Source organism: Ostreococcus tauri, assembly GCF_000214015.3.
Source record: "Ostreococcus tauri WGS project CAID00000000 data, contig chromosome 17, whole genome shotgun sequence".
Lineage (NCBI taxonomy): Eukaryota > Viridiplantae > Chlorophyta > Mamiellophyceae > Mamiellales > Bathycoccaceae > Ostreococcus > Ostreococcus tauri.
Genome location: NC_014442.2, coordinates 403,301 through 404,904, shown reverse-complemented (window position 1 = coordinate 404,904; position 1,604 = coordinate 403,301). Strand labels below are relative to the sequence as shown.

The 1,604-nt window shown below is 55.5% G+C and overlaps 1 protein-coding gene across 1 annotated transcript; it reads right to left on the bottom strand.

The window, feature by feature from the left end:
- OT_ostta17g02370 (Rossmann-like alpha/beta/alpha sandwich fold) lies at nt 1-1,604 on the bottom strand (the record flags this gene model as incomplete). The annotated part of the gene is made up of 1 exon (XM_022984888.1): nt 1-1,604. A coding segment is annotated over one exon (1,604 nt), but the record flags the coding sequence as incomplete, so codon positions are not given.

The following is a 1,604-nucleotide window of genomic DNA, read 5'->3' as shown; positions in this document are numbered from 1 at the left end:
TTTTCGACTTGGTCGTCGTCGACAGCAACGGCGCGAGAACGGACCATATGACGCGAAAAATCACGGGTGTGTTGACGAGATACATCAGGTGCAAAGAATCCGTGTATCGATGCGTCAAGAGCTTGACGAGTTCCGTCATGAACTTTTTCACCTCACCCGTAAAATAACTAAGCGTGACGCCGTCCAGATCGATAAAGCACACGTGTTTGTACACTCTGTGCGCGCACTGCGAGCGGGACTTCATGTACTCCAACGTCTCCATGACTTGAATTCTGTGTCGCAAAATTTCTGCGACCGTCATCCTTGATTTCAGTCCCTCTGGGGAGACGTGCGCGGGCCATTCGCAGACGATGGGGTGGCCGTACGAGTCCTGACCGTGCACGTACGCGGGCCAATTCGTGTACATGCAATCAGACTCGGGTAAGATGCTATGTTCGAGTAGCTCATCGACGTTGTTCTCCGTGCGCCACGCCGTAACGAGGCGCGCGCGCTCGACGGTTGACGTCGCGTACTTTTCAGCCTTTTTCTCACTCCACGTTTTCCCAGGAGGATTATTCTGCAGTTCGGTGCGAATGCAACGATCGAAAAGCTCGTAGGGCATCGCCTTGAACGCGATGAACTCTTCGTGTGACGCCATGGTCTTGATTATCTCGTGAACCTCCACCTCTTTGCCTATGAGTGGGCGAGACTCGGCGAGCAATCCGTGTTTATCTTCCTTGTCATTGAAGGATTTGTCTCGAGAGAAATATGCGCTCGGCTCGATGCTCACGTTGGCGAATCTTCGAGAGAGCGATGCGAAGTACCCATTTTGTTTCTGAATCGAGGGATCATCGAACTGCTCATCTTCGGTGCCGCCACCATAGAGCTCGTCGTCGCCCTCGACGTCTCCGTGATAGAGCTCCTGATCTATGATGTATTTCAGCACGTCCGGATGAAGCGCTCCCTGCGGCAATCCCAGATCCTCGTTCATTCTCTCGCCTCTATTTCGTTCTCGACGATGCAGCGCGTGTCTAATCTTGGTGGAAGAGACTGGCTCGCTCTCCGGAGCAGTCGCGGCCGAATCCAACCAAGAGACGCCTCGGATATCCACCGACAGTGTCTTCTTCGCTCGAGCCAAGTCGCCCTCGCGACGCGTGGACTCGTAACCGTGCCTCGGAGCGACGATTACCTCGTATTCCTTGAGTAAATCATCTCCGCGGAACCATTTACCGCTCACCATATCGTCGAACGCGTCCTCGCCGACGCACAAGATGAAGTCTGTATCGGGACGCTCTCGCTTAAGCATATCCATGAGCGACACCGTTGATCCCAGGCGCGCCTTGCCGCTGGGTGACGCTGTTTCTCCGTATATGCTCGCTGCGCGTCGCTCGGCTCGAGAGATTGTGACGATCGTCGAGTTTGCCGACCCCTCGTCGCCCTCGGCTCCGAACGGCGCCTTCTCGCTCTCCATCCTCGCGTCCTCGAAACCGATCGCGCACATGGCGACTCGATTGTCGTAATCCGCCCCATTCTGCCCTTCCTGTCGAGCTCGTTTGCTCGCATACGCGTGTGAGTACGTCGGAACCACTAAGATTTCATCCGCGCGTCTACCTCTCGCCGACTCC